General features: G+C 54.6%; 1 protein-coding gene across 1 annotated transcript in view; it reads left to right on the top strand.

Moving 5' to 3' along the window:
- Positions 1–1880: 1880 nt before the first annotated feature.
- Positions 1881–14462, top strand: part of DGAT2 (diacylglycerol O-acyltransferase 2) — a 32194-nt gene continuing 19612 nt past the window's right edge. The window contains exon 1 of the mRNA XM_032642142.1: positions 1881–2116. Within this exon, the coding sequence (XP_032498033.1) occupies positions 2077–2116 (40 nt within the window). The 5' untranslated portion in view covers positions 1881–2076. The remainder of the gene's footprint in view (positions 2117–14462) is intronic.

The raw sequence follows: 14462 nt of genomic DNA, 5'->3' as shown, positions 1-14462 counted from the left end.
AGGGGACCCAAAACACCTCTGGGGAGAGGACTGAAGAATTCACGGCACCTTCAGCATCCACCTTGTTGCACTGCTCTTTCCCCAGAAATACATCACACCTATCCCAACCTCCCAGCCTTCGCACATACCAGACCCCTATGTCCCCCGCAAACCTGGAAGCCACTAGGTTTACCTCAGTTTCCTAAAAGGCACCAAGCTCTTTTCAGCATCAGAGCCTCACCACATGCTGGTCTCTCTATCTGGAATGCTTTGCCTTCTACTCTTAGCCAACTCATGCCTCGGGGCTCCATGACTTTTTCTCAAGGTTTACTCCTATGGCCTTGAGTGGGTGGAACAAACGGCAGTGTTTCTAGGTCCCATCAGTGGCATTTGTCACATGCTGCCTTGGAACTGTGACTTCTGACAAGAAGAGATGGTAAAGACTTCAGTGGCAGAGACTCCCTCTCCTCTTACGCTGTGAGCCCACACCCAGTTTGCTCAAGCTGTCCCCAAGGAATCCGTCTCTTCACTCACATGCTTTTTGCCCACACACCTCCCTTTACCCTCCACATCCAATAATTCATTCCACCACATTCCAGTAGATCTCACCTCCTCCTGCACTTTTCTCCAGACCAGGCCTTCTCTCCATCCTTCCACCACCATCCGAGCTCAGGGATCATTCTCTCTCACCTGGGTCCCTCCCGCAGGCTCCTCACTGCCCCCCTAGCCTCTAGCCTCTCCCCACACTATGGCTGAAGGATTCTTAAAAACATAGGTGACCACTGGCATTTCCCTACTCAAAGCTATACCCCCTAATGTCTCAAGAGTGGCAGTCAAGAACCTTCCTAAGATCTAGCCCCAGTCTCATATCCCACAGCTGCCTGGGCTCCAGACACTGCAGGTGCCCTAACCCTGCCCCAAACATGCTGCCTTTTCTAAGACTTTATGCCTTACCCTAACACCCTCTGTCGTCTACAGAACTACTCATCAAAGGGCAATGAAAATAATTTTGGAACACTTTCTATGTGCCTGGCACTATACTGTTTTTTTCACTTTACCTCATTTAGTTCTCAAAGCACATCACAAAATAAGTGTTATTGTTCCCATTGTACAGATATGGAAACTGAGGTTCAAGAAAGGGAGGGCCAGAACTGGGCTCCGGGTTTGCCTGATTCCAGCTCTGCTGTGCACTAATCTCTCTGGGAATTTCACCCAGGCCCCGGCCCGCAGCCCAATGAAAGGACCTCTCTCCTCTTGGTCTATAGCCAGAGGTTTCTCTCTTGCCCTAGCATTGCTGCCAGCATCCGTATGGCTGCCTCTCACTAACGTGAGCACCCCCAGGGCAGGGCGGAGACCGACTGGTTTGGGTCCCTAGCACTCAGCAGTGTATAGATTCTCGGTGAAGTTTCTACAGAAACAGATGGAAAAGTAGAGGCAGCGTGAGGGCTTCAGGAGCCCACCCCTACCTAACTAAGCCCGATACAACCACCAATCAGAGGCGGGACCTCAGCATCTGTAGCCAAGACGAGGCCTTGCCCAAAGGAAAACACAAACCCACGCCCGGCCCCGCCTGTCCTGCCCATGCCGGGGCTCCCGGCCCAAGTTCCTGCTGGCGGGCTGCACCAACCGCCGCGGGGGTGCGGCGAGGGACGGGCGGAGGGAGCGGCAGGAATAACCAGGCAGCCCCTTGCAAGGAGGACTCGGCTTCGCGGGCCGCCCACCCGCGCCGAGCAGGGGCCTCCGAGCAGCTCTCCCGCGCCAAGCCGAGCCCGGCGCTCCCCCATCCCAACGCAGCTGGTGCGGCAGAGGTTGGAACGGCCGACCCCGCCCCTGCCGCGTCGGCCCCGCCCCCTTATGAGGTTACAAAGTGCCGCGCTCCGAGCCGCGGGCGCAGTGGCCGTGGCCGTGGCCGTGGCCAAGGCTCCAGTTTCGGCCGCCGCTCGGGCCCGTCTGGCCGCCCGCCCCCCGCTCCCCGGGCCGTAGCCGCGCCCGCGCTCCCGTGCTCGGCGCGAAGCCCTGGCCCAGGCGGCCGGGGCACGGGCCAGGGGCGCGGGGTCAGGCGGCTTCACGCAGAGCCCCGACTGCACCGGCTTCGCCATGAAGACCCTCATAGCCGCCTACTCCGGGGTCCTGCGAGGTGAGCATCGGGCCCAGCTGACTGGAGGGAGAGCTTTGACTGAGGAGCCATGCTGTCCCCTGAGAGCTCTCGGAGCTGGGCTAAGGGTCTGGGACTTGATCTGTTACAGCCCAGGGTCTGCAGGGCCTTGCGGGCTTTCTCCTGGGGCAGTGCAGCTGCAAGAAGGTTTTCAGGAAAGGATGTGATGAAAGGCTCTAAGGCAGGCAGGAGTGTGTTGGTAAGGTGGGGGCACGTTGCTGGAGGACAGGCCGCTATGGGGGCCGAGGTCCCAACCCCTTTCTTTTCTTTTTGGGATAGTTTGCCGCCCTCTCCCCCACCATCACTCCCATTCTTCCCCCCAACTCACCTGGGTCTGAGATGAGGTTAGAATAATGGTTACCGGGTCTGATCCAGGCAACCTGGCATGGTAGTCATGTGGGTGCATTCTCCACTCTGGCACTCATCGATTTTGGGGACCTCTGTTACATCACTTCTCTTTCTCCAGCCTGTGAGATGGAGTGATAGCTGAGAACTCCTCTCCAAGCCCCAGCATTGCTCCTGGCCCCTGGCAGTTCCCACCCTCTCTCCTCACCTGGTGGATCAAGCTGTGAGGCACTGGATGGGGCAGAGTGGCAAGGGTTTTGCAATCCCCTGAAGCAGCCACCAGACAAGGAACATGCCTGGCTGGGACAGGTGTGCCCGCACTGTCTCCTTTCCTCACACCCATTCTTCAGCCCAGGCTTGGGAGCCCACTCAGCAGCAACTGTGAGCCTGGCACACTTAGAAGGTGGGGCAGAGGACCCTGGGTGCCCTCCAGTGTGGCCCGGGCCCCTGTTCCACCGGTGTGCAACTGAGGCCCTCCGTGAATCAGGGGCAGAGTGGAGATCAAACTCCAGAGCTTTGCCCCCTCAAGGAAGAGCATCCCTTCCATGTCCCCCACCTCTCACCTGTACTTGGAGAAACTGAGATGGGAGGAGGCATGACCCACCCAAGGTTTCCTTAACAGGTGCCTTGGCCAGGGGATTAAATACAAATCCAGGAGAGCCTGGGACATTCTCACAGCTGTCCTGGTCTTGCTTGAATCCTCCCTCCCTCCACCTAAGTCTTTATTCTGCTTGCTGAACCTCTCCTACTTAGGATTTTTCTTCAGTAACTAACAGTAGCCTACTCGACCCATCTTCATTATAAAAATAAAACATATGAATTATTGGAATTTTGAAAAACATAGAAAAACAGGAAGAAAATTTAAAACTGCTGGTTAATTGACTATCCAAAGATAGCTTCCTAAGAGCATTTTAGTATATTTCTTTATAGTTTTATTTGTACACATTATTTAGATAAAGTTCAAAGCGTGATGTAGATATAGTTCTGAATCCTGTTTTCTCCCTCTTAATGTTAAATCATGAGTATTTCCTCCTGGTACTCCAAATCACTTATAATATTCTAGTGGCTGCTAGGTAAGCACCCTGGAGCTGTATCACAGGTTAACCGTGTCTGGGGCATTGGCGTTGTTCCCCGTGTGACTATCGGTGTGATTATCTGCCCCTCTTGGTCTGGGTGCTGCTCGTTGCCCTTGGAGAACTACCGAGCTGCTGTCACCATCTTCGGGACAAGCAGCCTGAGCTGCCCCAGACACCCAGCCCTAGAGCCTCTGACAGCCCCTTCTCTCACTTAAAAGAGCTTGTCTGTTCACTGTGCCATTTAATGCCCATAACAGGGGAAGGAAGGGACCTAGCCATGTTCATGCTTTTAAAAATGCTTTTGTCTCCAGAGAATGGGATAGGGATGCTCTCTGTGGTGGTCCTTCCTGGAGATCCCCTTCCCTCACCTCTGCTGTCCACAGGCTGTGAGCTCTATCTTCCAGGAGCAGGCGACCCTGACCTCCTCATTTTTGACCTAGGATTTGTAGTTCAGGAGGACTTCCAGTGAATGATTTTGACCAAGTCACTTACTATCCTGTCAGGAGCATTTCTCCATGTTGTTATCAGGTCTTGAAAACATTAAAAAAAGAAAAAACTGGCTGCAAACAATTCCATCATGGGATGTAGCAAGGGCTGGTATGAAATGCAAACCAATCACTTTAGGTGTCTGGGCTCCGCTTTGGTGAAAGACTTGGGTGGGGAAGGCAGAGAGCTGAGGGAAATCTTGTGTTATCTGGCATCTCCATTAGACCTGCTTTTTTACATCCTTGGTCTTTGAAGACACTCCCCAGTGGCCTGGTTTGCCTCTGCCAGTGAGGTCCCATTGTTGGGAGGTGGTGAACATCCTGTTGGTGGTGGTATTCAAGGAGAGCCATGGCTTCTGTGAAGGGAAGGCCTGTGATGGGTGAGATTGAAATAGATAACCTTGGTGTCTGGTTTCTTGACCAAGAGCAAAGGCCAGCTGTGGGTGCATGAGTAGGTGGGTGTGTGCTGGAAGTGTCAGGGAGACAGGCATCTCTGTTGGTATCTTCTAATATCTGAAGGATTTACCTGTGCCAGGGGTGGAGAATGCACAGTTAGTCATATTCGCATCCCTGCCTTTGCCCCTGGATGTGAGGCTCTTCAGGTCAAAGCCCTCTGATGCCTGCCTCTATCCCCAGGGTTCACCACAGGACCCAGCACGAAATGGTGGCAGCCCCAGTAAAATCCTGAGCTGATTTGCTCTGTGAGGCGCCGAAAAGCAAGGCCAGGAACAGGGGTGGCATCATGGGGGGCAGATTTGATGTAATGGAGGAATCCTTTCTGATAGCTATTGAGGATTGCAACAGGTTTGGTGTGGGTGGGGATGGAGCTCTCCATCACTGGGAGTGTGCAAGCAGGAACTTGGTAGGAGGTGAAACTAAGAGGCTGGATTGTTGGAGGCTAACTCTGGAAGTAAGGATTGACAGTCACCTAAGCCAGTCCTAAATCATAGGATGAGGACATCATTCTCATGTTCCTTCCTCTCCCAATTCTTTATAGCTTTCTTTCCTTGCATACGCCACTTGCCCAAATGCACAAACGCCACTTTGGGGCTATCTGCGCTACTGAGGGCCCTTCTGGGCTGGGAAAGGAGAGCCAAGAGTAATATTTTATTAGCAGCCTAGGTGATTCACTAGCCAGTGTGGAAATCCTGCCACACCCCCATCCTCCCACCCCTGATTTCAGCAACAAGTACTTGAGTCATAAAATCAAAGCTCTCTGGGAACGCTACATCTGGCACAGCCCTCACGTTACAGATGGGACACTGAGGGGCCCAGAGAGAAGGGACTGGACCAGGGTTATCAAAGCCAGGGTTAGAACCCAGATCCATCTCCCAGTCGTTGGCCACCTTAAACCAAGAGAGAAGTGTGGTGAAGCCGTGAAGGGCTGAGTGCAGGGCTCTCGCCACTGTAGGTGGTCGTTTCTTGAATGAGCGTAGGTTGCTCCCAGACCATGATGGGAGTGGCAGATCACCCCTTCCCAAGCTTTTTCAGGAAGCTCCCCCAACTTGCCTTGATGAGTACATGCACCACGAGCCCCAGAGTTTTGAGGCCAGGGGAACAGCCAATTGCCCCTCATCGTACTCCAAACCTTCCAAACTCCTCCTTGTGGCCGTGGAGCCCCCTGTGAGCAGTCCTCATGGCCTCACAACCTCGTCCCCTACCATGTCGTGCTCTAGAACTGCCAGGGGTCTTCCAGCTCCCCCAGCATTCCCACCAGTTCAGTCCTACCTCAGGGCCTTTGCATGTGCTGCCCTCTGCCCAGATCACTGCATGGCTGGCTTCCAACCATTCAGTCTCCTCTCAGAGGCCTTCTCTGACCACACCATCTGGAGAGCCGCCCCATCTTGTTTTATTTTTTATAGCCCCTCTCATTACCTAAATTCTCATGTGTACTTATCTGTTTAGGTGATTGTCTCCCCCAGAAGAATGTCAGCCCTTTGGGAACAGGGACCCTGTCTGTCTTTCTCAGTGTTTGTCCCAGCATTTAGCACAGTGCCTGGTGTATAGTAGGTGCTCAGTAAATATTTGTTGAATGAATGAATCATTAATGGGACCTCAGCCCTCCTGAGCACTGCTCCTTCCTCTTGGCAGGAAGCCCTGCTTTTTGCTTCAGTGTGATTTCTCAATTCTTCCTCAGGCCTCCTCTGTGCCCACCCGTGCTGGGTGCTGGGCCTGCAGCTGTTCCCTGCTCTGGAGACACCACAGTCTCACGAGGAGCCGGTTCCAGGGCTGAGTGCTGAGGGCGGGGGGCTCACCACAGTTTCCCCCATTACTTCCAGGACTTAGAAGCCAGAGAGCCAGGATTCCAGCCCTGGCTTCACTTCTGCTCTGGGTATCTCACTCCCCCTAAGTGGAAAATAGGATCAGAAAATCTCAAACTCTCAAGGATGTGAGGGTTTAGGTTAACACGAATGGAAAGCGCTTTGTAAACTAACTTGTGACTCGCCTGTTAGTCCTTGTCATTCATTTTGTGTGACACGTGCAACAGCCTCCAACACTATGGAGAGCGGCAGACTCAGCTCTGGGACATCCAGGAAGGCTTCTCACAGTGGGGACTCGCGTGTGGGCCCTTCAGTTTATTGATGGAGCACCTCTGTGTGTCAGACTCTGTGCTGCACACAGGTCAATCCATGGTCCCTGCCTTTGAGGAAGTGAGACTAGGGGGATGACAGTGCACGGTGGTCCACATAGTGAAAGGGGAAGGAAGCATGGGTGGAGGCCTGGAGGTGAGGGTTAGGCAGCTAAATCGTCCTGGGGTCAGGGAAGGCTTCCCGGAAGAGGCGACAGTCAATCCGAATATTGAAAGGTGAACGGGTGTTACCAAGACAGGCAAGAACCTTCAGGTACAGGGACCAGAATAAATAGAGACATGAGATTTGTGTGGGAGGGAAAGTCTGACTGCAGGGTCTCTGGGCTACCAACCTGAGCTGAGGTCTTGGTGTGCTGAGAGACAAGGGAGTTAGAGGTTGCTGTATCCAGGCCTGGGGTGGCTCGCCTATGCCCTTTGCAGGGGTTGGGGGTGGAGATTTGAGAGCTGCTGGGAGAGGCCCCTGGTGCACAGAGTTTCTTGGCCTCCACCACTTCTGGAGCCTCCTGGGTGTGGAGTTGCTGCTGGCAGTTTTGAGGGTTTAGGGCCAGGAGTCTCAGTATCGTCATCTATAGAACGGGCAAATGCATGATAAGAATATCTGCCCAGGTTATGGTGCAGACCCAAGGAAGCTGAGCACACAGACCCTTTGGACAAATCGACAGAAGCAGGAAATGTGAATTCATTTCACTATTAGAGCAGATTTAGTGGCCAGGAGGCTCACCCTGCATCTGCTTCCCGTGTGACCCTGGGCAAGACCCTGCCCGCTTGGGGCCTCAGCCCCCTTGTCTGTACAGTAAGGAGGGCTGCATAAGGCAGCCCCCTCGGGTTCATTCCAGCTCTGCTGCAGAAGTGTGGTTCTGATCATGCCCCTGATGGCTGTGGGATCCTGGGGGTCAACCTCCTACTCATTCTTGTCCCCAACTTGTCCTTGTGAAAATGGGCTCATGTCCTGCTTGGGGCCCAGGTAAGTGCCCCAGAAGAACCTAGCTCCCCACACTTGCCCATGTATTGTGAGAAGGGCCTATTTTGAGGGCTCCTTGGTGGTGACATAACCGCAAGCTGGTGGTATTGCCATGGCAACCCCTCCCACTTCAGCAGCTATTTTTTTTAATGTGTCAGAAGGTGGGGGTAGTAGAGAAAGCAGGCCATTGGGGTCCTCAGCAGTCACCTCCAGGGTCCTCCAGGGACACCTTTGGGTCAGATGTCCCAGTGGGCCCTGCTTTAAGGACACCTAATTTGCTTTAAGGTTACCTACTTAAAGAACACCTAACCCTTAAAGGGGAGATTATTAGTCTTTCGAGAAAAGAAATCCCCAGTGGATTGGGACGGGTGAATGGCTGGCTAGTTGCCTCGGGGCCCTTAGACACCATCTGAAGCTGGTGGAGGGAATGGAAGGGGTGGGCAGCAATTTCCCCTGCTTTCAGGATGGATCCCAGGACTCCCCAGCCTGGCATTTCCAGTCCTCCATGGCTCACTCCCCCTGCACATTCTCGACTAGCTTCACCCATTCACATGGTTGCTATGCTTCAACCTGATTGGACTATTTGCAGTTAATTCCTCAAAGTTGTGTGCTCTCCCCCTTCCAGGCCTTTTCCAGTGCCGTCTGTGGGACTCCAGTACCTGGGGTCCTGACCCTGCACCTCCCTCCTGTCAGCCTGGCAAACTGACTCATCCTTTACATCTCACCTGACCCATCCATGACAACATCCTCCAGGCCAGTTGGGTACCTCCCGTGGATTCCCCGGCCCTGGCTTACCCTCTGTGCCTCGCTGTTCACAGCCCTGTCTCCCCAGCCATAGCTGAGGTGGGCAGCCCCGGGGTGGAGCTCTTCCTCCCACAAGAGCCCAAGAAGCAGAGGCAAGGCAGGGTGGCAGCTCCCACCCTAGAGCAGCGCCTAGCCTGGCCTGTAAAGGATACTCAGAAAGTATTCGCTGAATGAATGTTAATGTTTGGCCTCCACCCTTCTCTCCCTCCTTCTGGAACCTTCCACTGTTGCCCCTGCCTTTAATCGTGACCCCTCCAGCTAGAGGAGACCTTTCCCTCCTGATTCCCCAGAAAGTTCCCGTTTGACCCTCTGCCATGGCACAGGTCCATCATCTCTATTCTTGTCCAGGCCCTGTTTATTCATCGCAGGTCCCTCGAGCATCCAGTTGGCAAACATTGACCAAGCATCTGCTCTGTGCCTGACCCCATGCTGGGCACAGGGACCCAGATGAGCAAATGCACACTCTCTCCCAGAATGAGAAAGGCTGAGTGCAGGGTGACGGGGGGCACATGGGCTGGGGGAGGAGGGCTTCCCCGAGGAAGGATCGGCCAGGAAGGATGAGGCCCATCTCTGACGGACCAGCGTTCAGGGCCTGGTAGGTACCCAGTAAGTGTGAGCTCAGTGACTGAGCAGATTGGGCCTGGAGGTGACAGGACTGTGTTTGGAGGGATGGCAGGCAGGGCCAAGAGTGTAGGGAGACTTCCTAGAGGGAAGAAGGGTCTGGCTGAGTATGTGGTAAGGCAGAGAATGGGTAAGGCATGGTATGGCATGGTAAGGCACGACCCTGCAGAGCCATGACTGTCCCCCATCATCACACGTGAGGCCTCCTGCTGAAAGGTGCTTGGCGGGAAGGGGACCCGGAAGAGAGCTTGCCTCTGGCCTTGAAGACGTGGCATTTCTTTGGCACTTGGACTAGCTTCCTGGACCTCAAAGGGTCTGCCAGGAGTCAGAATGTCCATCCCTCTGCCTCTGGCTCCCCTATACACCTGGGCCCAGCCCTCTGGAGTAGCTTGGGACGACTTCCTCACTGTCCACTTGGCAGCTGCTGGACCAGGGCAGAGCTTAGGTCGGGCTGGGCCCAGGTGTGGCATCCTTGGGGCTGCAGACGTGAGCGGGGTGACTCCCCCACTTGGGAACCTGTGGCGGCCGTCCACATCCCTGTGACCTCGCTGGCACCTTTCTAGCTCTCTAACAGAGGTGCCAGACGCTGTTTGTCCCTTTGCCATAAGTTATTTGGATTCCTCCCAACAATTCTGGATCATAACAAAGGAGGACGCCGAGTCTTCGACAGGGGAAGTGACTTTCAGGGTCTCACACTAAATAATAGTCAGAGCCAGGGTTTGAATCCTAAGTCTACTGAGGCCAGTGCCTCTGCTCCAAGGCAAGGCAGGGGTTGTGAAACCCACTAGACAGGAGAGGAAACCCAGGCTGACTTGGTAATTACCCCACATTCACCCGGGTCTTTACTTTTTATGATGCTCTTGCCTATGCATCATCTCATTTAATTCTCCCAAGAATCTGGCAAGGTAGGTATTAGTCCCACTGTACAGATGAGGAAACTGAGGCTTGCACAGGAAGTGACTCACCAAGGCTGCACTTCCTGCGAGTTGGAGGTCAGGTTCTCCTGATGCCCGTCCGCCTGTCCTCTGCACCTTCTCCAGGCTGGTGAGCCCCTTCCCAGGATGCCAGTAGCTAAGGAGGGTAGAGGAGGCAGTGTGGGCCACCCAGAGGCCTGACCCAAGAATGTCATGTGTGCTCCAGTGTCCCCGTGGAGGGGAGTCAGCCTTGCTCCATGCCTTCCCTCCACAGGGGAGGATCCTCTTGCCTATCCCTCTAGCTTATTTTTCTTCATAGCTCTCACCACTGCCTGATGTTACATCCTACATTTATGTGTCGGTGCTTTGTCTCTCCCTCGGCAGAATTTAAGCCCCCTAACAGGTGAGAGTTGACCTGCTGCATTCACTGCTATTTCCCCGGTGGCTGGCACAGTGCTGGGCGCCTCAGAAGTGCTCCATGCTTATCCCTGTCCCCACCCACCTCCTCCAGGAGCCTACTTTGGGCTGCTTGAGCCCTTTCCATCTTTCCTATTCTCAGCATCTGTTTTGGGTAAATGTGAACCCCCGTTCCTGGGTCATTGAGCATTCTGGGTTTGGGCCTGCCTCTTTGTAACTCCGTCTGAGTCTCTATTCCAGCAGTTGCCCCCAACCCTGAGTGCCCACTTTCCTCCTCTTCGCCTCCCAGATCTTGTCTTCCAGGCCCTGCTGAGGCCTCGCCACCTCCTTGGAGCCTCCCGGGCCAATGCCCCCACTCTGCTCCCTCTCCTCGTAACACACAACCTCATGAGCACACACATCTTGAAAAACTTTGTGTTTGCTCATCAATTCCCCTCCCACTCTGGTCAGTGGTAAAAGCCATGACGAGAGCTAATCACCTAACAGGTGTCAGTCACCTAACAGATGCCAAATGGACCTACATGCATTTTTTATTTTTATTTATTTTTTTTACCTTCCCAACCACCCTGACAGGTAGGTAGGGGTTCTTACCTTCACTTTACAGATGAGAAACTAAAGCTGAGAGGGGCTAAGTGACTTGCCCCAGGTCACAGAGTTATGCTGGGCCAGGGCTGGCCCAAGGCCCTTTCTCAGATTACGGGGACTGGGGCTCCGACGCTGCCCCCTCAAGCCTGTGCGAGAGGAAGCCGTGGTTGCATCAGTCCTGGATGCGGCCTGGTCACTTTACTATCAGATGTTGGGCAAAGAGGCGATACACACCCATCCCCACCTGCCATGAAACTTGGGACATGGTTGGGACAGAGGGGCAGCCCTCCCTTCACCAGGGGTGTGTTCCTGAAGTTGGGGTGTAGACTGGCTTGTGTAGTGGGGACCAGCCCTCAAGAGCCTGGCATCATTGAAATGATGAGGGACTCAGAACTCAAATGCCGGCTGAGAGTCCTGGCTCCCCTATACCCTGACCTCAAGCAAGTGGCTTAACATCTTTTGGCCTCACCTTGCCTCAGTTTCCATCTCTGTAAAATGGGGCTGCCCATCCCTGCCTGTCTACCTTCCCGGAGAGTGCTGTGGGGCAGGGAAGCTCCGTATAGACATGGGGGCAGGGGGTTCCTCTCTGGGGGTAAGAGAGCTGCTCTGGGCCTCTCTGGCAGCTCCACCCACTCTGCCCTCCCCAAGTCCAGGAGCAAAGGAACTGTATAAAATAAATGGTGAAATCAGTGGTGCCCTGGAGCAGCTGTTTGGATTGGTTACTGCCAGTTTCTCTTCATAGAATGAGTCAAGTTACTCTGTGGCCTGTCTCGTCTTCCTTGATGAAAATAAGACATCTGTAGGAAGTGGGTTCTGTTCTTATCGTGGGGTGAGGGAAACTCATGCTCAGAGAGGGCGAGAGAGGCTCACGCCCCCACCCCATCTCTATGGGGTCCTCAGTGATAGGGCTGGGGGCCTTCCTGTCAGGCAACTCAGTCTGACCTGGGCACCCAGGCCTTCAGCTGCCTCTGGGACTTCGGCATTTGTCGATTCATGCAATAAACCCCTATGAGCTCCTTCTCTCGCCAGCCTGGCTGGGCTCTGGGCACATGGATGAATCAGGTACCAGCCCTGGAACCCAGGAGACGCTGGCCAAGGAGGATGACCAAGGAAATAGACACTGGCTGCAGTGGGACCGGCGCTGAGAGGGTGCGCAGGGAGTGCAGTGTGCTGGCGGAGGCTGGGGGAGGGGTGACGAGAGAGCAGATTGGAGCTGAGACTTGGCCAGGCTGTGGCTCCCTGCTGGTCACACCCAGGTCTTGAGGACAGTCAGGCTGGGTATGAAGGTAGTGGCAGTGGTGACATCTGATTGTAGCACTGGCGTCTCTTACCAGCTTCTGAAGGACCTCTCCTAGCCAAAACTGGGGCAGAGGAGATGCTGACAGCTGAGTGGTGAGGTCTGGCAATGACCTGGGGGTGCCCAGCTGAAACCCCACTTCCCATCTGCCGGGCAGCTGTACCAGGGCTATTGCAGGGTGGTGAGCCTCTAGGTGGTATCCTCAGGAGGGTGGATACCAGAGTCCAAGCAGTCAAAGAGATCATAAAATTCATCCTCCCCACCACCATTTTATATGTGGGGAAACCAAAGCCCAGAGAGGTGAAGTGACTTGGCCAAGGTGACACAGGAGATGGTGGTACAACTGGGACTGGAACCCCAAGGCCTGCTGCCATTTAACTTACTGCACAAGATGCCTGCCCCTCTAGAGGAAAATAGGTCATGCATTTTCTCCTGTCGCCTCCCAGCCTTCCCCCACTTTCTTTTGGAGAGAAGAGAGAAGGAACGTGGGGAGACCTGCAGCACAGGGACAGAACGCAGGCCTAGAAGTTAGGCCTGAATTGAGTCCAACTTTGCCACCCTCTGGCCAAGTGACCTTGGCTGTGTCACTTCCCTGAGCCTTTATCACCACCAAAATGGCAGTGATGATGCCAAACTCACAGGACTGGTGAGGAACCAGAGTGCCTATGGAAGTGCATTGGAGGCCCTGAAGCTGCATGGGCCGTGCGGCCCGCCTACCTGTCACCCAGCCCTACAGAGAGAGAGCCAGGGGTTGGGGAGGGGGGCCTGAGGATCAGCCAGAGCAGAGACCTGCTCGTCCTTTTGCTCAGCAAACCTTGCTGAGTGTTGACTCTGGGCCAGGCTCCGAGAGGCCACTGGGAACCAAGCCATGGATCAGACCCAGGCCCTTGGGCAGCTCCCAGTGTGATGGGAGAGCGGACTTGTAATCAGCAGTTGGTACCAGGTGAGGGGCTGTGGGAACCTGGAAGGAGGACTCCAGTCCTCTCTTATTTCTCTGTTCTGCTGGCCTCTCCCGACTTCATCTACTGACAGTTTCTCTCCAAGATGGATGGGGGCTGGTGAGATGGCCCTAGAGGGTTCCACGCTTGCATGGGCCTTAGAGCTGATAATCCCAGAGAAGGAAAGGTGACCTCTCTTCAAAGGCTCACCTGTTTGGGTTTTGAAGGACGAGCTGCCTTATCTCATTGTTGGGGGTCATCAGGTGGGCAAGGCAAGGAACGGCTTTCTAGGCAGGGGAGCAATGACTGGATATTTCTTAGATCCACAGGGGGCTTCCACTGGGCCTGTGGTTCAGCATCCTGGGCAGGCCAGCTCCCAGGGCTGGGCTCTGTGGTCAGCCAGGTCGGGATGATCTGGCCAGGAGGCAGCCGAGTGGGCCCAGGCCTGAGGGACACAGAGTGGCAGCACCCTCCCGGCCTCCCCCTCCAGGCAGCCCCCTCACTGTGCCGCCCACAGGAACACCTGCCACTCCTCAGTGGACTTTGCATTTCCTAGTTGGTTGCAGCACGGGCTATGGGCGGTAGTTGGGCCGAGGCAGGGAGGACAGACTGGGGAGTATGGGAAAAGCCTAGCTCTGGCCAAGCTGCCCTGGGGCTTGTGGGAGCCCTTCAGGCCTTCTTCTTCTGTGTGGATAACAGGGTGATGGTTGAATAAGACAGTCTACATTTCCTGCACCCTGACTTTAGCTAATTGTGAGAGACCTGTAACAGCAGACGGACTTGGATTAGGAAACAAGGAAGAATTTTTCAGTTGTTCCAGTGGGGGATGTGTCACCAATATGGACTTACTATGCGTACCCCACCTCCAAAGCAGGAGAGCTCCATGTAGTGAGTGCGACCAGTTCGTTGGTCCTGACCCAAAGGCAGAGGCTAGACAGCCCTTTCTCTGAGCACTCCTCAGACATTCCTCAAGCACTCTTTGGGGTCCAGTTTGCAGTAGGAAGTGGTCAGATGAGACAATGTCTGATGCCTTTCCTTCCATCACCTTTTTTCCCCTGCCCAGTAGAAGGTGGAGGCCCCCAGCTCCTCCCTGCATCCTTCCCCCACCCCAAGCTTACCCTACCTAAGACTTTGGACTGAGTGTCCTGTTAAAATGCAGATTTTGGTTCAGTAGATCCAGGCTGGGGCCCTGCGTTTCTAAACAGCTCCGAGACCAGACTCTGAGTAGGAAGGTGCTGGAGAACATTCTATCCTCTCTGCAGCCAAGGCACCCAGCCTGCCCCAGACCCAGGGCA

This window comes from Phocoena sinus, chromosome 8, assembly GCF_008692025.1.
Source record: "Phocoena sinus isolate mPhoSin1 chromosome 8, mPhoSin1.pri, whole genome shotgun sequence".
NCBI lineage: Eukaryota > Metazoa > Chordata > Mammalia > Artiodactyla > Phocoenidae > Phocoena > Phocoena sinus.
This window is presented reverse-complemented; position numbering and strand designations above follow the sequence as displayed.